Here is a 24107-nt window from a genome sequence, read left to right as displayed (position 1 = left end):
GAGTTTCTACTGTTATTTTCATATACATTTGGCCTTTAAGTATATGTCAAAGCATCAATTGCTTTTTTACCCCCTTTTTTGCCTACAAGTTTTTCCTCCTGTGTTCTGCAAACGGTCTCACCTGTCCTTGGAGGTGCTTGCCACCTTTTTGAATTCAGTTCACCTGTTGCCTGGCAATCTCCTTTCTCTGACAGGCTCAAGAAAAGTTTTAATTTTGTAGATTTCCTGGCTTTATGTTTTTCTTTTTGTGGTTGTTGTTAACATGGGAGCCGTATTCCTTTGCATCTTTGTCTATTCTAAGTGGAAATACAGATCTCAAACCATTATTTAAGGATATCAAAACTTCACCGCAAATATTGCAAAATTTATGGATATTTTTTCTAACTTTTAACATTGAATAGTTTTAAAATTTCCTTTAATAATAAAAAGTTTAAGGCTAAGAATATTATTCTGAGTATAGTTTTGGTTGTATCATATAGTTTTCTAAATGTTCTTATTTTTGTCTGTAACCGTGCCATCCTAAATGACTGATCTAAATTTTCTCATTTTTATTACTTTTAAAATAGCATATAATTATAATTTTTTGACCCAATAATTATTTAAGACTCAGATTTTTAATGGCAACATTTAAAAAAAATTGGGTTAGGCCAGCCTTTATGCCTTATACGTGTAGTCTGAGCACTTTGGGAGGCTGAGACAGGAGGATTGCTTGAGTCCTGGAGTTTGAGACAAGCTTGGGCAACACAGGGAGACCCCGTCTCTAAAAAATAAAAAAATTAGTCAGGCATGGTGGCGCACACTGATAGTCCTGGCTACTTTGGAGGTTAAGGTGGAAGGACTGCTTGAGCCTGGGAGATGGAAGGCTGCAGTGGGCTATGATTGTACCACTGCATTCTAGCCTGGGTGACAGAGTGAGACCCTGTCTCCAAAACAAATTTTGGTGGTAAAAATTCTACCTAATGAAAGCTTAATATACATAATTGTAAATAATACATACATAATTATAAACAATATATATGTATACACACACAAATGCGTATGGCCAATGTAGAAGAGGGATAACAGTTCTAACACGGGTCTCGATGATCTGTTTTCCACATGAGTTTCTTCTACCTTGTTTGTGTTGAGTTGTTTCTTTTTTGCTTCATGGCCCCTCATTACCAAGTTCTTAGTTTGATTCAGTGGTTTATAGTATGTTTTAGTAGCCAGTAATATTAATCCCACCTTGATATTATTTTCCCATAATTTTATTACTTATTTCAGACATTTATTTTTCCATAAATACTATAAGACCGTTTCATTCAATTTTTTAAAAAATCAAACAAAAATATCTCTTTTCTGGAATAAAATCAGAATTGCACAAAATTTATACATTAATTTTGGGGAAGAGATATTTAGAGATTAGATCTTCCTGTCCAAGAACCTGTTGTCATTGCATATTCATATTTTGTTTATATACTTCAATAGACATTTATAGTTTTTAAAATCTAGGTTTGTATACCTCTCATTAAAATTTATTTTCCAGCCTGACCAACATGGTGAGACTCTCATGTCTACAAAAAAACTTTAAAATTAGCCGGGCATGGTGATGTACACCTGTGGTCCCAGCCACTCAGGGGGCTGAGGCAGGAGGATCACTTGAGCCCAGGAGGTTGAGACTGAAGTGAGCGAGCCATGTTCACACCACCACACTCCAAACCTGGGTGACAAAGTAAGACGCTGTATCAAAAATAAATAAGTAAATAAACAAATAAATACATATGTATAGGATAACATGAATGTAATATTTTCTCTAATTTTTGTTTTTACCTAGTGATTCCTTTTATAGATATATGTTGATTTTTTTTTGAGATGGAGTCTCGCTCTTATTGCTTAGGTTGGAGTGCAATGGTGCGATCTCGGCTCACTGCAACCTCTGCCTCTTGAGTTCAAATGATTCTCCTGCCTCAGACCCCCAAGTAGCTGGGATTACAGGCACCCACCACCACACCCACCTAATTTTTTGTATTTTTAGTAGAGATGGGTTTTCACAATGTTGGCCAGGCTGGTCTTGAACTGTTGACCTCAGGTGATCCATCTATCTCAGCCTTCCAAAATGCTGGGATTATAGGCATGAGACACTGCGCCTGGTCGTTAATTTTTGTATATGCAGCTATTTAACAAATTGCATCTATTCTAGTAGTTATGAGGATCTTCTGGGTCTAATAAGTTGAAAAACCACAAACAATAGAAAGAACACAAAATCCATTGAAAAAACAAAAACAAAAACAAAAGCAGATAAGGCTCCTAGTAGATACGGATGCTTCTTTTCTGAGGATGGTAGTTTGAATAACAAGGTCCCAGACTGGTGATTCCCGGATTTTGCTGCACATTAGAATCACCTGGGAAGCTTTTTTTTTTTTTTAGACAGAGTCTTGCTCTGTCACCCAGGCTGGAGTGCAGTGATGTGATCTCAGCTCACTGCAACCTCTGCCTCCTGGTTCAAGCGATTCTCCTGCCTCAATCTCCCAAGTAGCTGGGATTACAGGCACGGGCCACCATGCCCAGCTAATTTTTGTATTTTTAGTAGAGACGTGGTTTCACCATGTTGGCCAGGCTGGTCTTGAGCTCCTGACCTCAGGTGATTTGACTGCCTCAGCCTCCCACAGTTGTGGGATTACAGGCTGGGAAGCTTTAAAACTCCTGCAGCCTGGGGTAGGAGCCAGGCAACAAAAGTTTTTAAACATCCTCAGGTGATTCCAATTTGCAGCAAAGTTGTGAACCGTTCTAGCCCAGCATTAAGCAAATGCTGGTCCACAAGTCAAATCCTGCATTTTTGGAAACAAAGTTCTATTGGAACACAGCCATGCTCATTTGTTTACATATTGTCTTGCTTGCTTTCACACTTCAGCGGTAGAAATCAGTAGTTGTGAAAGAGACCGTATGGCTCACAAAGACTAAAATATTTAGTATCTAGCCTTTTTCTCAATAGAAAAAGATAAAATCACAATGAGGTGTAATCTCACTCCAGTTAGAATGGTTATTATCAAAAGGACAAAAAATAACAAATGCTAGCAAGGATGAGGAAAATGGGGAACTCTTACACTGTTGGTGGGAACGTAAATTAGTTCAGCCATTATGGAAAACAGTAAAATGATGCCTCAAAAAACTAAAAATAGAACTATGATGTGATCCAGTAACTCCACTAGTAGGTAAATATCCAAAGGAAAGGAAATCAGTACATCAAAGGGATGCATGTACCCCATGTTTACTGTAGCACTAGTCACAATAGCCAAGGTATGGAATCAATCTGTGTCCATCAACAGACGAATGGATAAAGCAAATTTGGTATATATACACAATGGAATACTATTTAGCCATAAAAAGAATGACATTCTATCATCTGCAGCAACATGGATGAGATTGAAGAATATTAAGTTAAGTGAAATGAGCCAGGCACAGAAAGATAAATGCTGCATGTTCTCACTCATAAGTAGAAGCTAAAAAAAAGCATTGATCTCATGGAGGTAGAGAGTAGAATAGTGGTTACTAGAGGTGGGGATGGGTAAGGAGACAGAGGAATAACTAAAGATTGTTAACGAATACAAAAGTACAGCAGGATAGGAGGAATACATTCTAGTGTTCTATAGTACTATGGAGTGACTGTAATTAAAAATAATTTATTATATATTTTCAAATAGCTAGAAGAACAGATTTTGAATGTACACAAAGAAATGATCAATGTTTGAGGTACTTGGTATGCTAATTACCCTGATTTGATCATTACACCTTGTATACATGTATGGAGGTATACTGTAGTCCATAAATAGGTATAATTATTTATTTAGTTAATTTATTTATTTTGAGATGGAGTTTCGCTCTTGTGCCCAGGCTGGAGTGCAATGGTGCGATCTCGGCTCACAGCAACCTCGGCCTCCTGGGTTCAAGTGATTCTCCTGGTTCAGCCTCCCGAGTAGCTAGGACTACAGGCATGTGCCACCACACCGGCTAATTTTGTATTTTTAGTAGAGACAGGGTTTCTCCATGTCTCTACTAAGACATAGAGAGGTTTGGTCAGGCTGGTCTCAAACTCCTGACCTCAGGTGATCCGCCAGCCTCGGCCTCTCAAAGTGCTGGGATTACAGGCATGAGCCACTGCACCCAGCCAATAGGTACAATTAACATGTGTCGATTTTAAAAAGATAAAACAAAGGGGGATAGAGTCTATTTGTTAGCTCTTTTGTGCAAGATTTTGCTATAGTTTACTGTTTCTAGAAGGCTTTGCTTTATTAAGAAAACTACTCCCTTGGCTGGGCTCAGTGGCTCATGCCTGTAATCCCAGCACTTTGGGAGGCCAAGGCTGGCAGATTGCCTGAGGTCAGGGGTTCAAGACCAGCCTGGCTAACATGGTGAAACCTCATCTCTAATAAAAATACAAAGATTAGCTGGGTTTGGTGGCACATGCCTGTAGTCCCAGCTATTTGGGAGGCTGAGGCAGGAGAATCACTTGAACCCAGGAGTTGGAGGTTGCAGTGAGCTGAGATGGCACCACTGCACTCCAGCCTGGGTGACACAGCAAGACTCCGTCTCAAAAAAAAAAAAAAAAAAAAAAAAAAAAAGAAGAAAAAAAAAGGCTACTCCCTTTTACTCCCCACCCTGCTACAGCCCAAATGTGTTGTTTTTCTAAACTAATGTGATACTTGGAAAGCTGTAATTCCCAGCAAATTAATTCAACAAGTATTTACTAAGCTTCTACTATGTATTAGGCATTTGAGATACTTTATGGAGAAAAGGGACAAAATGCCATGACTGTTAGGAGTTTTTATTCTAGCAGGGTCAGGAAGGGTGAAAGACAGCTCAAACACATTAATTATGTAAAAGACACACTAAATTAAATGGTAATAATTTCTGTGGAGAAAAATAAAGCAGGAAAGTCCTTGTGAGATGGTGACATTTGAGCCATGTCACCAAAGAAATAACAGTGAGCCATGAAAAAATCTGAAGGAAGAACTGCACTCCAGGCAGAAAAACCTGACACGTGCAAAGAGGTCTTGGTGGTGCATGCCTGGTGTGTCTGTCTGGAAAGCAACAGGGACGCATGTGGCTGGAGCACAGTAAATCAGGCAGGAGTGTAGGAGGACAAGCGGTCTTAGAGAGAACATGCTACCAGATTATTTAGGGCCCATAGGCTATTGTAATGACTCTGGCTTTTAAGAAAAAGATGGGAAACCAGTGGGGGCTTTGAGTATCCAGGGGTGTGATCTGTATTTTGACAGGCTCACTCCAGCTGCTGTTGAGAACAGACTGAAGAAAGCCAAGGACAGACTCATGGAGACCTCTTAAGAGTCAACTGCAAAATTCCAAGCACAGGTCATGGTAGATTAGAACAAGAAGTGAGTCGCGGAGGTAGTAAAAATGGAAGCCCAAAGGTTATTCTCATTCCAGCTTCTAATTAGTGTCAGTTCCTCTCAGATTCTGGCATATTTGTCTTGGTTTTGTAAGGTTTTCTTAATTTTTGATTTTCATGATTGTTAGATACCATTCTGAATTAGATATTGTCCTGAATATTCAATTGTACCTAATTATGATCCTATACTTAATATGCTTAAAACATGGCAGATGCTTGGTAAATTCTTACAATGAATGTGTATCTTAAAGGATTTGGGTAGAATGAAGCAGATTTATCGTCACAAGCCTGTTTTCAGGACCACATTTCTATTATTATTGCTTTTCTCTCTATTATTAGCATATACACCCATACTTTAGCTACTTGTGTTCATTAGGCTTAATTAGGAGATGGATGGTGGATTTGTATAGTTTAATTTTAACCTTAATACTCAGTCTTTCTTAGTAAGGGTTTCACTTCAGAATGTGTGTGTATGTGTGTGTGTGTGTGTGTATGCATGTGTATATACATATGTAATCAAAATCAGATATGTTCAAAAGTAAAATTATTTCCCAGAAATTCATAATTACAAAGGTAAGCTCATATAAATTCACTGAAGAATGATAAACAAATAAATAAGGAGATGAACTGACTCATGAAGAAAACTTCAAAGACAGTTTGAAAAAGTATTAAGTTGGGTATAATTATTTGCAGGTAAGATTTTTACATGGAAAATAATCTATCACTTGAAAAACTATTACTTACTATGAAGTGGTTCAGCACAAAATAAATATGTGGAAATGGAGTGCACATATAAACAACAAGATCTTCCCTTAGAGGATATAATGGAAGGAAGATTCACTTAAAATTACAGTAACTGATAAAACAACTGGAAATAAACCTACCTCTGGCTGCACATTAGAATCATGGCTGGAGGGACTGACCAGCAAGACAACAGTAATAGAACAGCAGGCCCAGGCTCTCTCAGAAGCTCTAACCAACTGGTATAGTGTAGGGCCTAGAGGGTATTTTTTAAAGTCCCTGCTTTTCAAATTTTTTTACAAAAAAATTGATCTATATGAAGAAAACTTAGACTACTACTGAGGGATATAAAAGAAGGCTTGATAAAGGGAAAAACATACTAATTCTTTAGAATGACTATCATAAAGAATTAAATACTCTCTAAAGTAGGCTATACATTTAATGATTTCATTTAAAAGGCCAACAGAACTTTTCATTTTTGTTACTAGACAGACTTATTCTAAATTTGTATGGAAAAATCAAGAGTTGCTAGGAAGGACAATTCTGAAAAAAGAAAACTATTGCAAAGGGACTAGTCCTACCAGACTAAAAAAATAGACTGGTCTGGCTGGGTGTGGTGGCTCATACCTGTAATCCCAGCACTTTGCGAGGCTGAGGCAGTCCGGTTGCTTGAGTTCAGCAGTTTAAGACCAGTCGGGGCAACATAGCGAAACCCTGTCTCTATAAAAATTTAAAAAATTAGCTGGGTTTTGTGGTGTGTGCCTGTGGTCCCAGCTACTAAGGAGGCTGAGGTGGGAGGATCACCGGAGCCTATGAGATTGAGGCTGCAGTGAGCAGTGATTGTGCCACTGCATTCCAGCCTGAGTGACAGGGCAAGACCTTGTCTCAAAAAAAAACAAAAACAAAACAGAAACAAAAAACCAGAATGGTCCAGTGCAAAATAAACTGTTCAGAAATGGCGTTAAGTATAAATGGGACTTTGGTATAGATAAAAATGGCATTGCAAATCAATGGGGGAAAAGATAATGTATTCAACCAAAGGTATTATATGATGAAGCGCCATTTTTACCAATGGGAGAAGAGACAGTTTACTCAATAAAAGATCAATGGGTAGGCATATTAAAAAAAAACAACTAAAGTTAGATTTCTAATATGTTTAATATGTTCCATCTGGGTCAAAGATCCAAGGTGAAAAATAAAATTCTAAGAGAAGACAAGTGGAGGCTGGGCGCAGTGGCTCACACCTGTAATCCCAGCACTTGGGAGGTTGAGGTGGGCAGATCACCAGGTCAGGAGATCAAGACCATCCTGGCTAACACAGTGAAACCCCATCTCTACTAAAAAATACAAAAAATTAGCCGGATGTGGTGGGGGGGGCCTGTAATCCCAGGTACTAGGGAGGCTGAGGCAGGAGAGTCACTTGAAACCAGGATCGCGTGATTGCACTCCAGTCTGGGTGACAGAGCGAGACTCTGTCTCAAAAAAAAACAAAAAAAACCAAGTGGAGAAGGCCATCCTAAATATGATATAAAATCCTAAAAGCCACAAAAGCAAAGATTTGTAAATTTTGCATTAATATTTTTAATTGGCAAATCATAATTGTATATACTTATGGGGTACAGAGATTCATAAATTTGCTTACATGAAAATAAAAATTTCTACGTATCAAAAAATACCAGAACAAAGTCAGAAGACAATTGACAATGACAAACTGGAAGGAAAATATTTGCAGGATCTCTTACAAAAAGCTAATATCTAAAGCATGCCTGTAATACAAAACAAAGACCAACAACCAACAGAAAAATAGGCAAAGAATAGAAATAGGAAAGGCCATGGTAAAGCAGATTCCAATGGCTGTTAAATACATGAAAATATGATCTACCTTACTCATCATAAGAAAAATGAAAACAGAATATTTGGCAAAGGATAAGAAGACGTGCATTGATGGTGAGATTATCAGTTAGTATACCTTCTTTAGAGGTAATATGTAGTATCTAGTGTAATTTTGCTAAATACAGTCTTGACTCAGTAATTTCACCTCTAGATATCTACTGTTAAGTGAAAAAAAAAAAAGGAAAAAGCAGCAACACGCAGAACAATGTGTGCAGTATGTTACCGTTTGCGTAGGGGGAAAGGAATATATACATTTGGTTATAAATTTGTGGCCAATCTCTAAAAATGTGTAAGCAGGTGGTTTCGGTACTTGCTTCTTGGAGGGGGAACTGGATGGCAGGGAAGACAGAAAGGATAGAGACTTCATGATCACTGTTAACCCTTTTGTACCATTTGAAGTTTTTACCCTGTATATATATTACCTATTAAAAAAAAAACAGTAGTAAAATCAGGTACATCCAGGGTTTACATCCCGTTAAATACTCCAGATACTCCCATGAAATACATTCAAACAGTCCCATCAAATACAAATAACTCATCAAGCACCATCAAATGCTCACACAAAACTGTTTTATGATAAATATTATTACTATTACAATATTTTATATTCTCTATTATTTAAAGGAATATAACTGTTACAGTATTTGCTTCAATCCTTTTGATACTTCCACTAAATTGTTAGAAGTTATACAAAGGTATACATAATAACCATTTTTGAAAATAGGTGATTTTATAATCATTGGCATTTTATCTTAAAATACACTACATTCTTACAAAGTAATGAAAAATTGGTAATTATTATTATTTTATTTTTATTTATTTGACATGGAGTCTCACTCTGTCGCCAGGCTGGAGTACAGTGGCATGATCTCAGCTCACTGCAACCGCTGCCTCCCGGGTTCAAGTGATCCTCCTGCCTCAGCCTCCTGAGTAGCTGAGACTACAGGTGTGTGCCACCATGCCCAGCTAATTTTTGTATTTTTAGTAGAGACGGGGTTTCACCATGTTGGCCAAGATGGTCTTGATCTCTTGACCTTGTGATCTGCCTGCCTCTGCCTCCCAAAGTCCTAGGATTACAGGTGTGAGCCACTGCGCCTGGCCAAAACTTGGTAATTATTAAAACTGTTTCATTTAAAATACATAATTATGATCTTGTGATATATATGTATCTCTAGAACATTATTTTTAAACTTTTTGTTCAAACTGCTCTTGGATTCATACGCGTTTTAAGCCACTGATCGATTGCACTTTCATACTTCCTTGGTTCTTTCTGCCAGTCCTGATGCCACCTAAGATTTGCTATAACGTTTGAATAATTCTGTCCTATACTTTGTTTCCACTTGATAAACTGCTCTTTATTATACTGGTGGACAGAAGCAGAAACTTTAGGGTAGTTTATAATGGAACGAAGCTTCTGATCCAAAGAATAAGTAATTTCTGGAAATTTTACAGCAACATTTGTTAATTCATCTGGATCTGAGGAAAGATCTGAAAGAAAAAGATTAAATATCTGTCAAAATAGTGACCTGCCAAAAAAGTTTAGAATGTCATCATGACAGGTAATGTATTAGATTTCTAAAAAGATTTTCAGTTCCTGTTAGTGTAATAAAATGAAGGACAGTATAAATGGTAAAATAACATACCAGGAGTTAAACACCCTATGTTGCATGCCCAAATTCCCTCCTTCCTACCATTGTCCAGCTATCCCACTTCATTTTTCTTTTCTCAAATGCCAGAAAAAGTCAACCTTTTATCATCAGTAAGCTGGTTTAGAACAAGTTCTTCCTGTTTTTGATGTCCTGCCTACTTTGACGGGCAGAAATGAATATAGTAATGCTTATACTGTACCATTTCAATAGCCTCAAACTTTCTACAAATTCTTTATATAGACAAATCATGTTCCTGCAACTTTACTTACTCCTAGTTTTCTTTATATATTAGTATCTTATGCTTGGAGTTTTGAAAGTTACATTCATCAGTACGGTCCATTTGAACAAACAGCCATGGAAATACAAACTTCTCAATCACTGCCCACAAGAAAATAATGATAAATATTTCAGATCCATAAATACACTTTTTAGATATCCTAAAAAGGATTCCTACACAGATATCCTATCCCTGTGTAGGAAGACAGGGATATAACTAGGATACCAATCTAATTGGAAAAACAGCAAGTCAGAGATCTTATGACAATTAACTTCAGATAGTAAATGAACACTGTATGTTGAGGGAAAATCCCCTATGGCCTACTTAAGTACATTAGCCAAGAGGCCCCTGAAGAGATATGTGACTTTGCTAGGTAATTTCAGATGGCATATCTCTTTAGGAAAGGGGAATCAATAAGCCCTAAAAAGTACAGAAAAGCTGATTCCCCACTTCTGACATTTTGATAGTCACATCAGTTTTTTGGTAGAATATGGTATAAAAAACAAAATTTCAACAAATTTAAAGATCAAATTGGCTTTTATTTAGTGATTCATGAATTGGGCAGCATCCCATCTGAAGACTTAGAAAAGGCATTCTGATGAGCTGAGCAGAGGAGGTGGGCTTTATAGGAAGAAAAAGGCTGACGAAAAAGTCCCAGAAACATGGAACAAAAAGCAGATTCGTCATTATAGTGTTACTTTATCCAGTAAAAACAGAGGAAACTTCCTTATGCTGGTTCAGGTAAAATGAGCCCCTTCAGGTTGGTTATTGTGATTCTCCTTTTTTTTTTTTTTTTTTTTTTGCTAAAGTGGCCCGCTCTAAAGTTCAGTTTGATTATGGGGCACCTAACTGTCAGTGACCCCATTCTGGTTTGACTTGGTTGGTTGAGCCTGGTGTAGGAACTCAGTTCAAAACAATGGCCTCCCATAAATTTCATTTGAGAATGGCCAATGAACAAGCAAGAGATGCACATTATTCATCAGGATGAAAATGTCAAGACTTCCTTTTTCAGCTAAGAATCCTCCACTCTTAAAGTGAAGGGGGTTGGCCAGTTTGGCTCCCAAAGTATTATTTTGATAATAATTTTGCTATTTGTAACTGGGAAGGAGCCTTAGGGAGAAATAAATATTACTAATGGCTTTAGCACATATTTTATGTACCAAATGGGGCAAAGGATAAGTAAAACCCTAAATCTAAAAATGCTGTTTAAAAATTAATTCATAGAGTAGTGAAGCTGGCAGACATTTTTTAGAAGTCATAAGAAGTATCAATTTTGCAGTTACAGCTTCGTTGAAATCTCAGTTCTGCTGCTTCTTAGCTATGAGACCACACACAGGTATCCAAATTTCTGTGACTCCTAGTCTCCTCTGTAAAATGAGGATAATGGCACTATCTTGTGGGGTTGTGGTGAACATTAAATAATATATGCAAAATGTCAGCCTTCATAAGATAGTTGTTAATCCTTCAGAACAATGAGGTACAATGAGGTGTTGACTTCTAATTGGGAAAGATAACCATGAGTACTGAAAGATGCCCTGATCAGAGGAAACTGGTTTCAGTTATGAGACCCAGATCAAAAGCCTTAGGATGCTTTCTCTGAAATTCAGCTGCTGATCTGCAAAGAGGCTATTCCTCACATGGGCAACCCTTTGTAGATAGTCCTAGCATGACAAGCAGCAGATGATATTCATTTATTTAACAAGGATTATTGGATATCTTGAGCAATGCTACATAGGGCAGTTCATTACACATAATATTACACTTAAAAATCTATTAACACATTTACCAAAGAGTTGAGGCAATACTGAAGCACCATCCGAGTAGGCTATATACTTCCAGTGGTTAGTTCGAAGCATGTAGGTGGAGGCATTCACATTACATCCATGGAATTCACTTAGAATCCAGGGCGGATGCAGGTTTTTGACTTTATGTTCATTCTTAAATGTTTCTGATGATAATGGCAACAAAGAATATCCACTCAGGTTCTGAGGCAGAGGAATTCCAGCAATATCTATGTAACAAAAATAACCAAATATCTTAAAATAGCTCATCCTTTTATTAGCTGAACATTCACAAATGGCATCATCCACATTTTTTTCATACCATTAAATGCCATGGAGACTGGAGATTGTATATGGATTTTGTAAACAGACTGCCAAGATTCACATGCTTACCCCACTGGCCATGTGGACTTCAGCAAGGCATTTACTTATCTCAACCTCAGTTTTCTCGTCTGTAAGAAGGGGATGACCACAGTACTTGTATTTATTAGGTTCATTTTAGGTTTAAATAAGATACTTTATGTAAAATTCTAAGAACTCTGAGAACAATGCCTGGCAGATAGGAGCCTTCAACAAATAGTTAATATCACTAGTCCTTTTTCCTCTAAATGATTAAATAATCATAGTTGTTTCTCAAAGTTTCTTTCATGAGATATTAACAAGACTTACACAAGAAAGGGGTTTAGTAGTCATATATGTTTGCAAAACAATGGTTAAACAAAATTAAATACATAAATTTGTTGTAGATATAAATTTATTACTGATGTATATGATAAACCTTCAGGAGTGGTTATATAGTATACCATGAGCCCCAAAGTTATTTGATAACAGAGCTTTTTAAACTTTGAAGTAGCATCTTGAGGGACTAGCATCTTGAAAAACATACTTTGAGGAACTGTGGATTATATTTATAAAGGGAAAAATTATTTTTAACTTACCAGATATAGACATATAGAACAATAGCATGAGAAATGCTCAACTGAAAAATAGCTTATACTTTAAAAAATTGCTTTCAAGGTAACTGGACCTTAAACTTCCCTCTTCCTATAGAAAAATTACCATTAATTATGTCTGCGTAGTCAGGGCTGTTTCAAAATGAGTCTGCAGTTGTCTTCCCCAGCCCTTTTCTGGTTTCAATGTTCATATTTTATGCATAAATATTTCCAATGAAAAACAGCATTATATCTATAATGTTAGAAATGAAACAAAGTTGAATAAGAAAATTAATTTAACTTGACTGTCTTTGACAAAAACAGATTAATTAAAGGATAATAGGGAAGTAGACAAAGACCACTATAAATCTTCTGAAGGTAGTTGTTTCATATATAACTTAATAAAAAAAAGTTTGTATATTCCATTTTCCTTGGAAGAAGACTATCACAAGTATTAATTTTCTGCCAACCAATCAAAATTAGTGACTTTTTTGTTGTTGTTCAGAGATAAGGAAAGAAAGAAGAGAGGAGTATTTCAGAGATGACTGGTTAAAAACAAAAAGAGGGGAAAAGAGGTTAAAGAGGATGTGCCCGGGAGAGAAGCGTTGCCTGGGTCAAACTAACTGTGCTCCAAGACACAGAGACTACCTACTGTAAGCAGTGGAAAGAAGGCGGTGTGGGAAGAGGCCTGTGTGTCAGCCACCAGGAGGCACCACCAGCAAGGCATGGGAAGAGAGAGAAGTAGTCTTTAAGGAAGTTTGGGAAGCAGGAACCAACGGGCACATACTCATGACTATGAGTTCTTGTATTCAGCACTTTAATAACTCTTAATACTTAGAAATGCCTTATTTTAGGACCATCCTTAATTTTCCTAAGGAAGCTTGGAAGACTAAGAAACTTACGTTTCTCCTGTGTTTATGAGAAGTCAGTAGTAAACTGGGTAAGAGTCCATTCAAGTGTTCATTTTTAAAATTCATTCAGCAAACCAGGTGCTGTTCTAGCTGTAGGGAAACGACACTGGACAACGCAGAAAAGCTCTCCCAGAGCTAACATTCTAACGTGGGCAGACAGAAACAGCTGTGTCAGATGGTGGTAAGTGCAATGAAGAAGAAGAAAGCAGGGTAAGGGAGACAGAGAGTGATGACAGGCATGTGGGTATGTGCTGTTTTACATAGGGTGGTCAGGGAAGGCCCCACTCAGAAGATCACATTTAGGCAGTGTCCCGAGGAGCGGTTAGAGTGAGCCCCACAGTTATCTGGCAAAAGGGCACTCCCCCCGGGGAATAGCAAGTATACGGTCCTCAAGGCAGGAAACTACTTGGTTTATTCCTCAAACACCAAGCAAGACTGTTAGGCTGGAGCAGAGTAAGTGAGGGATAAAATTATAAGAGATGAGTTGGGGAAGAGAAGAGATCATGTTGGACTCTCAGAGCGTAATTAAAGACACTGAATTTTTACTCTAGGTGAAATGGGAAATCAGTAGAGGGTTTTGAGCAGAGGTGTGACAATCTGACACTAACTATGGAATGGTGAATTGACTAAAAGTGAGTAAGGGCAGAAGGTCAGAGAGAGTTAGGAAGCTACTGCAGGAATCCAGGCAAGAGATAAGGGGAACTTAGGATTCCAGTCTATTATTGATAGAATAAAATAACTTTGTAAATGGAAAAAAAACCCATGTGAAATATCCATAATATTTAATAAATACTTCAAGTATTTATTGGTTTTTCTGTGCCTCAGAAAATTGGGTTTTCATTTTTCATATATTTATCAATAATTTCCTTAAAAACACTTTAGCTTAGACTGCTTTTCAAAAAGCTGTTTGATTTTTATTTAAAATCATTTTTCATATTTATTTTTCCTGGCAAACCTGTCATTCTAACTCCATTTTAAATAAGTTTCATCTTTCGTGGGAGTATAAGCACAGACTAGAAGTAACTGCAGGGTTCTTAAGAAAGTGACTTAAATGTAAAACAGTAAACAAATGGTAAAAATGCAGGCCTGGATATGTGTAATGATCTCCTGAAGAGAGATGATATTATATTTCTTCTTGACCATATCAGTACATAATGGATTTGAGTGGTATGGCAATGATGCAAACTAATATACACATTTTTTAGAGCATACCTAAAAAGAATGAAACATATTAATGATAACCATATCTAACATTTAATTGTTTACTATGTTCCAGGCATTGTTCTGAGCTATGAAATAGCCACTATTACCCCCATTTTTTTTTTTTTTTGAGACAGAGCATCACTCTGTTACCCAGGCTGGAGTGTAGTGGCGCGATCTTGGCTCACTGCACCCTCCGCCTCCCAGGTTCAAGTGATTCTCTTGCCTCAGCCTCCTGAGTAGCTGGGATTACAGGCACACGTCACCACACCCGGCTGATTTTTGTATTTTTAGTGGAAACAGGGTTTCACCATGTTGACCAGGCTGGTCTTGAACTCTTGACCTCAAGTGATCTGCCCACCTTGGCCTCCCAAAGTGCTGGGATTACAGCCGTAAGCCACCACGCTTGGCCTATCCCCATTTTTACTGATGAGAAAACTGAAGACCAGACATGTTGAGTAACCTGCCCAAGGTTACGCAGTTGGTAATGAGTGAAGAGGGGTTTGAACTTAGGCAGTCTGACCTTACAATATCTGTACTGTTTAATACTACACCATAAGACTTGCCTCACTGTAGTTAGCTAACTTCATAATATTCCTCAGCCAATAAAAACACAAGAATCTATGCAAAACACCTGCCAACCCCCAGGCTTCCACTAAGGTCCTGTAACAAGAAGGGTTTTGAAATTTAAATCACTAGCAATGAAACATTCTTTTAACTACAACTGCATTTTTATATAATCACATTCTCAAAATTTAAAAAATCTAGACTTATCTTTTAAGTGGAGAAAGGCAGGTGTTTTACAGAAAGACTATTACAGAAAACAATTCACATGAAAATAAGCTTAAAAATAAAAATCAAAACAATTTTAACTACAAAATGAGACACCTTTAGTTCTTACTGAGCTAAAGGATGCTGATACAAGGTATTAGAGAAGAAAATATTTTGGGAAGTAATTTTTAAATAATCTCAGAAATAATATCAACTTTAACGTTAATATTATAAAGAATTCCTATTCATAAATGTCATTTTTCTGCTGGTATTAGGAAATAATAATGTAATAGTATCCTATCACACTAGTGATAGAATTAGTTTATTTGATCCAAAAGCACAAATAAACTAAGGACATTCTTCCTAATTTATCATAAAATATTTTATTTAAAAAAACACTCTTTTAAAATACCTTTTAAAAAATGACTTGTAAATTCAAACTTTTAAATAAAGCATTGTTGCATCTTAAATTTCAATAGCCTCTTGATAGTAAGGTAGGTTTATTAAAACAGGAATTCCAATTGGTTTTTCCTATTCAGTATCTTTCTATTGAATGTAGAATAACCATCTTTTATACATTTCTAAGATGCATAGAATGGAAGTGAGGAGGAAATATCGCTTGAGGTTTTGGGTTGAGATTTTTTTTTTTTTTTTTTTTTGATACCAGAAGTGTTTATTTCTGTTCAACAGACATTTCAGGATTTTAATTTCATTTTTAGTTTCCAGAAGACTCAAATATTTTAAAACTCAAATATACTATAAGCAAAGTTTATCCTTGAAAAATCAATTTCAAAACAAATTTTTCTCTTTATATCATTTTTCTTTATAAGCTTCTCCTCTGTGTGTGTGTAAATGGGATTCACACAAAATAATATAGCTACTGCTAAGCTAATAAGAAAGGACTTTGGGAGCTCTAAGAATAGATACTGGCTTATATCTATTTTAAGTTCCTAATTGGTTAGAACAAAATAAGAAGTCCTTTGTAGATGTTTTATCAAAACATGTATAAGTTTGTTTATTAAGCAGAAGTAGAACATAGTGTCTCACAGGTCTAATTTTAGAGTTAATCACTAATAAAGTAGCTTTAAACTCTTCCAGCACTGAGGAATTTTATCTTAAAAGGTAGAATGATCCATCAGATTAAACGCAGACCGTCAGAATGATCTTTGTTTTGCTGGCTCCTAAGGCTGTTAAATAAAGAACAGCCTCACTTTCTGCCTGTTAATGCTGTTTCAATTGTTAATAGTACTCTAAAAACTTGCTAATTTGGACAGTAAATTAGATGGACACAATATCTAAAAAGGAAACAAAACAAAACACAAACATCAATTTGTACAGTTTTAAAGCCTTCATTTTCTTTTTAATACATGGGGGCAATTTTCACATATTTCACTTTTTAAAATTAATTGACTTTTTCTTTTCAACGTTTTAGATTCAGTGGGTATGTGTGCAGGTTTGTTCCCTGGGTATATTACTTGATGCTGAGGTTTGGGATATGAATGATTGCATCACCCAGGTACTGGGCATAGTGCCCAACAGTTTTTCAACCTCTGGCCCTCTGGCCCCCTCCCTCCCTCCTTCTCCCTTCTAGTAGTCCCTAGTGTTTCTTGTTGGCATTTTTATGTCCGTGAGTAACCAATGTTTAGTTCTCACTTATAAGTGAGAACATCCGGTATTTGGTTTTCTGTTATTGTGTTAATTTTCTTAGGATAATGGCCTCCAGCTCCATTCATGTTGCTGCAAAGGCCATTATTTAATTTTTGATGGCTTTGTAGTATTCCACGGTGTATATGTGGCACATTTTCTTTATTTTGTCCACCAGTGATGGGCACCTGGGATGATTCCATGCCTTTACTATTGTGAATAGTGCTGCAAGTGCATGTCTTTTTGGTAGAATGATTTATGTATTTTTTGGTATATATCCAGTAATGGGATTGCTGGGTCTAATGGTAGCTGTTTTAAGTTTGTTGAGAAATCTCCAAACTGCTTCCCACAGTGGCTGAACTAATTTACACTCCCACCAACACTGTATAAGTGTTCCCCTTTCTCTGCAGCCTCACCAACATCTGTTGTTTTTTGACTTTTTAATAATTGTCATTTTGACTGTTGCGAGATGATATCTCATTGTGGTTTTGATTTGCATTAGAATTGCCTATTTTTTATCCAATCTATTACTACTAGATATTCATATTGTTTCTAATTCTTAATATAGTAATAAATATCCATGGAGATAAATACTTGTGTATATCTACAGGTTATTTCCTAAAATTAGGATTTCTAGGTCAAAACGTATGCACATTTCTCAGAAATTTGAAACATAATGCCACATTTGCCTACAAAACATTTGTATCGGTTTATATTCCCAGTAGCAGCACATGAGAAAGACTATTTCTAATATAAGATTTTCTAATTCTTCTTAACCTTTGCAAACTTTATATGTGAAAGAAGAATATTTTTCTCTTTTAATATTTTTATGACCACTGACTTTGATTCTTTAAAAATATATTGGCCATTTGTGTATATTTTCTGTTGTGAATTGCTTATTTTGATCCATCTGTTAATAAGGTATTCTTCTTCTTCTTACAGATTTATAAGAGCTCTATGAATATTACACCTTTATCATTTATAAAAAGATTAACTTAAGTAAATAATTGTGTTACAATGTTGTCTCCTGGCTCCAGCATAAGGCTCTTTTGCATTGTTCTCTTTCTACCCTTATCACTGGTTAACATCTGGTTAATAGAATGTTTCAGTGTTTTATATAAAGACCCGTCCATAGGTATTCTCCTCCACTCACTCTTCCCCAACTAAAAAAAATCATTTAAATGTAGCTTTCCTTCATCTGATAATAAAAATAATATTTATTGTGAAACACATTATAAACTGTGCTAAGCAATGAAGATGTTAATTTTTCAGTTTAGAATTGGAGAGATTTATTTTTGACTTTATTTCCTTTACTCTTATTGGGGAGGTCTAATCAACACATGATCTAAATGCTGTTAATAAAACATATTCTGCAGGGAACTGTGACTCAGAAGGAGTCTATTACCAAGAATCTTATGAAAAATAACAATCTATACAAAACTATAGTTTTAGAAAATTATTTTTTCTAAAATAATTGACAAATTGCAGGAAAAAACCTACAGTTGCAGGGAATTTACATCATTTACAGAAGAGTAGGGATGGAATTTAGAGGAGCTTCTGAGACAGTATTTTCTTAGCTAGAGAAATTCTTATTAGCAAGTAACATAAATTAGGCAGTGATAGGTGGATGTATGAGAATTTCCCCATTCTAACAAATTTTATTTAGCATTTTCTTATCTGACCTGTTAAATTATGAAATCTGCTAGTTTGCAGATGACCTTTAACTTTTACAATGTATAAAATGGCAAGAAGTAATAATGGCATCTTCTCAAGATTGTAGAGTACAAAATTTGCATTGTGGGCAAATATAAAATAATGTTTAAAGAAAAATGATTTAAACCATGCATTTTAATTAACTGACATATATGATGACAGAATGTCTAAGAATTGAATAGGGCTCACTGTAGACAACTCCCTAAAGATGTTTAACTATTTAGCTGCTAGAGTCAAATAGATAAAATGGCAACTATCACTATGAAATATATTGAGGGAAAAGTGGAGAAAGAATCACCCCAGCTTTCCATAATCTTTTACAATACCTTCTTGCAGTTCTGGTCACTATACCTTAAGAAAACAGAATGAGGCTAAAAAGTCAAGCAAAGATGACCCTAGCAAGATTTTCTTTGGGAATGGGGAGGGTAGAGAGAGTTCTACAAGAAGAAAAATTAAGGAAGGAAACTGTAAAGAATATAGGCATATATTCATAAAACTCTAAAGATGCTAATAGCAGAGACCCAAATATACATAATTCTATATAAACTTCTTTAAAAAACACAGAAATGAGGAAAAGTAATAGTGATCGGCTAGAAACTAACGGAATGAGAAAGTGGCCAAGATATGGCTGAGTGTGATCATTACTTTGGGATAAAGGGAAACCAGCAAATGATGACTAAGAAACAGGAGAGATTAAAAATTCAAGGAACTGGCCGGGCGCAGTGGCTCACGCCTGTAATCCCAGCACTTTGGGAGGTTGAAGTGGGCAGATCATAAGGTCAGGAGTTTGAGACCAGCCTGGCCAACATGGTGAAACCTCGTCTCTACTAAAAATACAAAAATTAGCTGGGCATGGTGGCAGGTGCCTGTAATCCCAGCTACTCAGGAGGCTGAGTCAGGAGAATCGCTTGAAACTGTTAGGCGGAGGTTGCAGTGAGCTGAGATCGCGCCACTGCACTCCAGCCTGGGTGAAAGAGAGAAACTCCATCACACGCACACAAAATAAATAAATAAAAATAAAAAAGTTCAAGGAACTGGAAAGAAGTATGTTCAATTATATGAGAAGGATATGAAATAAGAGAAAAGGAAAGGACGCCGGTTTAAATTGACTCTAAATAAATTTAGTTAAGCGAAGAACTTTGCGGCAGAAGGAAGGAGATAAAAAGAACTCTGATTTCTTTGATTTTAAGATGCATCTTTCTTTCACATTTTAACATTTCTGAAATTAGAGAATATATCTTGTGCTATTTTCTTTCACCAAAATTTATGAATTGATGGTAGTTTTGCAACTGATGGTGCCTTAGAACAGAGAAACTGGTGTTTAAATGCTAGTGAATTTAAAGTACTCTGCTAAATTAGATAGAAACTAGAAGTTAGTTCTATGATTTCCTTTGAATTTGATTATGTCGTTATTCTAGTATCTTCAACAAAAACTGCTAACTACCGTTATCCATATGTTGCTTTTCTAGACATATGGCTATGCTTGTAGACATTAAGAAGCTAGTAAAGCAAATAGTACAGAACTATCTAAAGAGTCTGAGGAGGAATATGTTCATACTAGTTTCAAAGTGGATAGAATAATTCAGAAAGGAAATGCTTACATTTTAGGGAGGTGGTGGTAGAGAATCAAATGATGTACAAATCATATCTATAAGGTTATGAACCTGAATGTCTTACATGGCTTACTTTACAGTCATATCCTGAATACAAATCTTTTGAGGGAAAATCACTATAGTAAGTGAAGGACACAGGGACATGAAAAACAATCTCTTCATTCTTCAGAGTACAGATTTGACTCACAGTTAAATGAGTTGCTCAGGGTTATAAACAAGTCAGCAGGACCTCTGACTATTAACTGAAAGACTGACTAATTGACCTCTTCAGTTGCATTCTCCAGCATTATTACAAATAAATATTTACAGAACTGCATCACTTACCAAGCATGGTAGGGTAAATATCCACAAGAGAAACCACATTTGATACCTGAAGGTCGACTTTAATTCCTGGCCCCATCATCAAAAGCGGAACATGTGCACTGGCCTCATACATGCTCATTTTATAAAACTGTCGATGTTCCATGGCCAGCTCTCCATGATCTGAGAAGTATATGACAATAGTTTTCTGAAGAAGATCTAATTGATGAAGGGCCAAAATAATTTCACCTACAATAGAAATCATGATAAAACTATTAATTAGCTTTCAGTTCATGTTTTATTGTATCACATTAAGTTGATAACAACTTTACCCTATAAAGGTTTGTCACTATGCTTTTTAACATCTGAATATTACCTACTGTTCTCAAGTTAAGTCTCAAGTTGACAGTGGTCTGTCTACTGCTTGCTCTTCAGTTGACTAGTGAGGAAGAAGAAAATATAATACCCATGGGAACTCTTGCTCAAAGCTGCTTATCTGGAGATTATGCTGGCTTGCTTTCTAGGTTTCTATCAGAGAATAGGGGAAAAAAATCTTCCCCTTAGTGCCTTGAGTGAGAAAAGAAAGATCAGTCAGATATCAGTACTTCACATGCCTCAGATGATAAAAAAGATTGGTATCACCTCTGACCCACAGTTTCTGTGCAACAGGAAGTGATAAGAGCAGTCAGAACTCCTCTTTTCTGCTACTTTTTCTCCCAAATGATCATGCTCATAAAGGTGGCTGAGGATTATGGAAATCCCACCTTTGAAGAAGGGCTGGAAGCAGGACAGACAGTGTACAAGTTTGATTTAGCACCTTCTTGGATAGGGAATAATGGGACAGTAAAATTCCTCTGACCAGTTCCAGTCTCACTGTTCTCAAACTTTCTCCTACTGTAATTAAGAGAATCACAAGAAAGCACAGGCCAGAGAGAGGAGTCATCCCTGTTTTGGCAGTTCCTGAATCTGGGTAGAAGAGTCTATATTAATTTAAAAACCTACAGATTCTGAGGTATAGTCAGGATTGACACTCACTGCTCTATGGAGTTATTCGCAGAATTGAGACTCTCTTGATTTTTCAACTAGACGACTGGAATTACTTCCTAATCGGTCTTGCCTCTACTCCTCTTTCCTCTCCTTGTACTATCCTGGTGTCTATCTTTCTAAATTACCTAATCACTTGATCGTGTCACATCCCTGCTTCAAACTTTTTCACAGCTGCCCATTGTCGAATTCTTTAGCATAACAAGCAAGGCCCCTGTCCACTCTCCATACTCAGCGCCCTCGGCTACCTGCTAGACTTTTACCTTTCAGCAATCCTAACCTGCTCAGAACCCCATAAACACACACCATATTAGTTCACGCTTTCTTGCCTCTGCATATACTCTGCCATCTATGGTGAATGCTGTTTCTCCCACAGTCTACTTCACAAATTCCTATTATTCCTTTATGACCCAGCTCAAACATGCATTATCTCTCTGGCAAAGCATCATTCCTTGCTCTTCTAGGTAGAGGAAATCACTTTGTTCTTCAGGACGCCTACAACTTGCATATTACTGTAGTTACAACATATTGTAATTCTTAGCATTTATGCTCAATCAATAAATGTTCACTGAGTGCTTACTATATGCCAAACACTACGGATACGATGCTAAGCACCTAGGATGCAATGTTGAATAAGAATGATTAAAGACTTAAATGTAAAACTCAAAACTACAAAAAACCCTAGAAGAAAATCTAGGCAATACCAATCAGGACATAGGCACAGGCAAAGATTTCATGACAAATTCACCGAAAGCAATTGCAACAAAAGCAAAAATTGACAAATGGGGTCTAATTAAACAAAAGAGCTTCTGCATAGCAAAAGAAACTATCATTAGAATGAACAAGCAACCTATGAAATGGGAGAAAATTTTTGCAATGTATCCATCTGACAAAGGTTTAATATCCAGAATCTACAAGGAACTTAAACAAATGTACAAGAAAAAAACAACCAACCCCATTAAAAAGTGGGCAAAGGACATCAATGGACACTTCTCAAAAGACATTTATGAGGCCAACAAACATATTTAAAAAAAGCTCAACATCACTGATCATTAGAAAATGCAAACCAAAACCACCATGAGATACCATCTCATGCCAGTTAGAATGGCAATTATTAAAAAGTCTAGAAACAACAGATGTTAGAGAGTTTGTGGAGAAATAGGAATGCTTTTACACTGTTGGTGGGAATGTAAATTAGTTCAGTCATTATGGAAGACAGTGTGGCAATTCCCCAAAAATTTAGAACCAGAAACACCATTTGACCCAGCTATCCCATTACTGGGTATATACCCAAAGGAATATACGTCATTCTATTACAAAGATACATGCACACATGTGTTCACTGCAGCACTATTCACAATAGCAAAGACATGGAATCAACACAAATGCCCACCAACAATAGACTGGATAAAGAAAATGTGGTACATATACACCATGCAATACTATGCAGCCATAAAAAGAAATGAGATCATGTCCTTTGCAGGGACATGGATGGAGCTAGAAGCCATTATCTTTAGCAAACTAACGCAGGAACAGAAAACCAAACACTGCGTGTTCTTACTTATAAGTGGGAGCTGAACAATGAGAACACATGAACATAGGGAGGGGAACGATACACACTGGGGGCTGTCAGGGAAGGGAGAGTGTTAGGAAAAATAGCTAATGCATGCTGGGCTTAATACCTAGGTGATGGGTATTAGGTGCAGCAAACCACCTTTTACCTATGTAACACGTTTACCTATGTAACAAACCTGCATACCCTGCACATGTACCCTGGAACTTAAAATAAAAATAAAAGAATGTCCCTGCCCTCATGAAGCTTGTGTTCTTCAAGGGAGACAGATGGCAAACAGATGAAATAATTAGTATTACTACGCAAACAACATGACAAGGTATAAAGCAAGCAGAATGATGGAGCTGGCACACTGAGTTAGAGTGGTTGGGGGAGACATCCCTGAGGAGGTAACAACTGAGCTGAGAGCTAAAGACAGAATAAGCCAGCCATGTAGAAAGCAAAGGGAAGGGTGTTCCAGGCAGATGAAACAGAAAATATAAGACCCTGAGGTGGGAAAAGACCCTAGAATGTCTTTAATTTTGTTTGTTTGTGAGACGGAGTCTCGCTCTGTCACTAGGCTGGAGTGCAGTGGCGTGATCTTGGCTCACTGTAACCTCCGCCTCCCGGGTTCAAGCGATTCTCCTGCCTCAGCCTCCCAGGTAGCTGGGACTACAGGCATGCACTGCCACATCCAGCT

General features: G+C 36.8%; 1 protein-coding gene across 3 annotated transcripts in view; it reads right to left on the bottom strand.

Moving 5' to 3' along the window:
• Window positions 1-7692: 7692 nt before the first annotated feature.
• Window positions 7693-24107, bottom strand: part of ARSK (arylsulfatase family member K) — a 49516-nt gene continuing 33101 nt past the window's right edge. For 2 of the 3 annotated variants that reach the window (XM_078004995.1, XM_015140453.3), the window contains 3 exons: window positions 20836-21060; window positions 11733-11957; window positions 7693-9508 (listed from right to left, as the gene is read on the bottom strand). In XM_078004995.1, coding sequence (XP_077861121.1) covers window positions 9219-9508; window positions 11733-11957; window positions 20836-21060 — 740 coding nt within the window. In that variant the 3' untranslated portion in view covers window positions 7693-9218. Of the gene's footprint in view, window positions 9509-11732; window positions 11958-12120; window positions 12180-20835; window positions 21061-24107 lie in introns of all 3 variants that reach the window. The other variant, XR_003730442.2, reaches the window with a different exon arrangement.

This window comes from Macaca mulatta, chromosome 6, assembly GCF_049350105.2.
Source record: "Macaca mulatta isolate MMU2019108-1 chromosome 6, T2T-MMU8v2.0, whole genome shotgun sequence".
Classification (NCBI taxonomy): domain Eukaryota; kingdom Metazoa; phylum Chordata; class Mammalia; order Primates; family Cercopithecidae; genus Macaca; species Macaca mulatta.
This window is presented reverse-complemented; position numbering and strand designations above follow the sequence as displayed.